Source organism: Toxotes jaculatrix, chromosome 23 (assembly GCF_017976425.1).
Source record: "Toxotes jaculatrix isolate fToxJac2 chromosome 23, fToxJac2.pri, whole genome shotgun sequence".
Lineage (NCBI taxonomy): Eukaryota > Metazoa > Chordata > Actinopteri > Toxotidae > Toxotes > Toxotes jaculatrix.
This window is the reverse complement of record NC_054416.1, coordinates 597,501-600,000: the sequence shown is the minus strand read 5'-3', so window position 1 is coordinate 600,000 and position 2,500 is coordinate 597,501. Positions and strand designations below refer to the sequence as shown.

The 2,500-nt window shown below is 49.7% G+C and overlaps 1 protein-coding gene across 1 annotated transcript in view; it reads right to left on the bottom strand.

Annotated features, from left to right (window-relative positions):
• Positions 1-1,456, bottom strand: part of LOC121177337 (nephronectin-like) — a 6,104-nt gene extending 4,648 nt beyond the window's left edge. Inside the window, exons 1-2 of the mRNA XM_041031637.1 lie at positions 1,150-1,456; positions 94-194 (exon numbers count right to left, since the gene is read on the bottom strand). Of these exons, the coding sequence (XP_040887571.1) occupies positions 94-194; positions 1,150-1,226 (178 nt within the window). The 5' untranslated portion in view covers positions 1,227-1,456. The remainder of the gene's footprint in view (positions 1-93; positions 195-1,149) is intronic.
• Positions 1,457-2,500: the final 1,044 nt, after the last annotated feature.

Here is a 2,500-nt window from a genome sequence, read left to right as displayed (position 1 = left end):
ACTGATGTCTGAGTGTGAGGGAACGTGTGTGAGCAGCAGTGCGGTCTCCGTGGAGACGTCTCAGGATGTAAATGTCTGTGTGTGCGTCCTCACGCTGACAGCGCCCTCGGCCCATCTGTCTCCAGCCCCAGCAGCACTCTACGCTGTTGCCGTAGCGACAGAGACCGTCGGACAACACATCCTGGTCCGTCCAGCTGCAACACACAATTACACAGACATGTGTTCACATTCTGTGAAGGACCAGAATATCAAAATAAGAGCGTGACATGAAGTGGACCCTGGAAAACAAACAGAGGTCAAAGGTCACGTCTCGGTGGCTGCAGTAACGTGCAGCAGAGGAACTGGCTGTTCAGTTTGTGTCGAGCGCACCGGTTCAGACCGGCTGGAGGGTCCGTGCACTGACATCTCCTGTTTCCACGTGCCTGTCTGAACATGTATGATATCAGCAGGCGGGAGGGGAGGGGAGGAAGGGGAGGGAGGGAGGGGAGGGAGGGATACCTGAGTGCTTTCCACTCCCACATACTTTCTCTGGCTCCCGTCACACTTTCCACCGCTGCTCTCAGCTTTGATTCCTTCTTCGCTGTTTTCTCTCACGTCTCGTTTGCTTCATGTTTCTGCACAGCCTGGATTTTTTTTCCTGACTTCAGATAAATTTCAGTTTGAGTTTCAGAGCACTTTCTTTATGAATGAACTTATTCTCCTTATGTTATGTTTGATTACACGACTCTGTCTGCTCTGCATCAGATCTAATCTGCTGTTACAGCCAGCATCACTTTAATGAGTCCCATATAAAACATGATCAGTTTAACAGGAGTTAGAGGAAAAAACCTGACGAGAGAAATGTGAGCAGAGAGCAGGAGTAAACCCAGGCTGTGGACTCAGAAACTCAGCGTGTGGAATGATAACACACCGAGTTTCTACATCTGTGAGCGGCTCAAAGGTTTTAGTGTCGAAGGCACCAGAAAATAAAATGTTCATCACTGATAGAATTATAAAGGCTTTAATAATAAAAACACAGTTTAAACGTATGTCAGGATTTTAAAAAACATTTTAAACAGAATAAAAGTTTGTAAAATGACTGATAATTCAAACACAGTTAAACTCTTCACTCGGTTCAGACCCGGTAAAGTAAACTGGTAAAGTTCTGACCTCTTATCATCCAACAGCTGGCCCCGGCTCCGTACACAGAACCAGGACAGCAGAACCAGGCTGATCCGGGTCAGCATCTTCCTGCTTTAACCCGGGACACAAACAGCCCCGGGCCCGGTGCGCTCCGGGACTAGCACCGAACTAACGTCCACCTTCGGCGGCGGTTTGAAGCCACATCTCAGAACCTCGTCTGGGTCCAGCGATTTAATACGTCACAAACACGCGCCCAATTAATTTAATTTAATCAGTTTACGGGGTGAAAAAAAACCCGTCACTTCCTCCTCTGTGTCTGTGCCGTGTGGTCGCGTGCCCCTTCTCCAGCGCAGCGTCGCGCGCATTCGAAGGCTCTGAGGGCTGAGTGGGATTTACAGAGCGTGCGCTCGTGCTCTCTGTGATTGGTTGCCGGAGAAACCGCGGAGACAGAGGGACAGACAGACGGAGAGGCGGGAGGAAGTCTGCTGAGGTTCACACAAAGACTCATTTCTCTTTCATCTTCACACACGAACTCTGTTGTGACCTAAACACACACGGACCGTCGGCGTGTGTGTGTGTGTGTGTTTACGTTCATGTTGGCTGAAAACATCTGGAGCTCATTTATCAGGAAATTATCCTGCGAGTGCAGCAGCTGACTGCATGAAACCTGTCTGTCCCTCTGTCTGTCTGCCTGTTTGTCCCTCTGTCTGTCTGTCTGTCTGTCCCTCTGCCTGTCTCTCTGTCTGTCTGTCTGTCTGTCTGTCTGTCTGTCTTCACTGTAAAATGTCTCTGGGAGTCCTGACGTCTGCGCGGCCCCGAGGACACACAGGTATGTGGGTAATGAGCAGGTGTCCTCAGAGTGTTTCCTCAGGTAGTTCTCAGTGCGCAGTGACACCTGCTGATACCTGAGCCTGAGCCTGACGGAGCAGAGGCTCCGCTGAAGGTGAAGCTGGTTTCTGGACTTTTCTGTGAGTCGTGTCGTTTTATTGTGAAATATTGTAAAATTCGGGGCCTCACAGCTGCAAAGCTGATTAAAGGGACGTTTGCTAACTTCACCTGAAACATGACAGAAGCTGCAACAGACCGAGCATTTAAAGTTTAAAGTAAATCTTTTCCTCTGAAAAGGAGGAACTCATTCAGTACATGGATGGGTGCAGTAACAGCCTCCACCAGCAGAGGGCAGTGTAGGTTAAACTCAGATCCATGAGTAAAGTGTGTTCAGGGTGCAAACATCTCTCTCTCTCTCTCTCTCTCTCTCTCTGTCTCTCTCTCTCTCTCTCCATCCCACCTCTCTCCTCCATCATCACTCAGTCTGGACTGAACGGCTCAGACGCTGCAGATGTCCACGACCCCTCGTCTGTCTGTCCATCACCTGTCC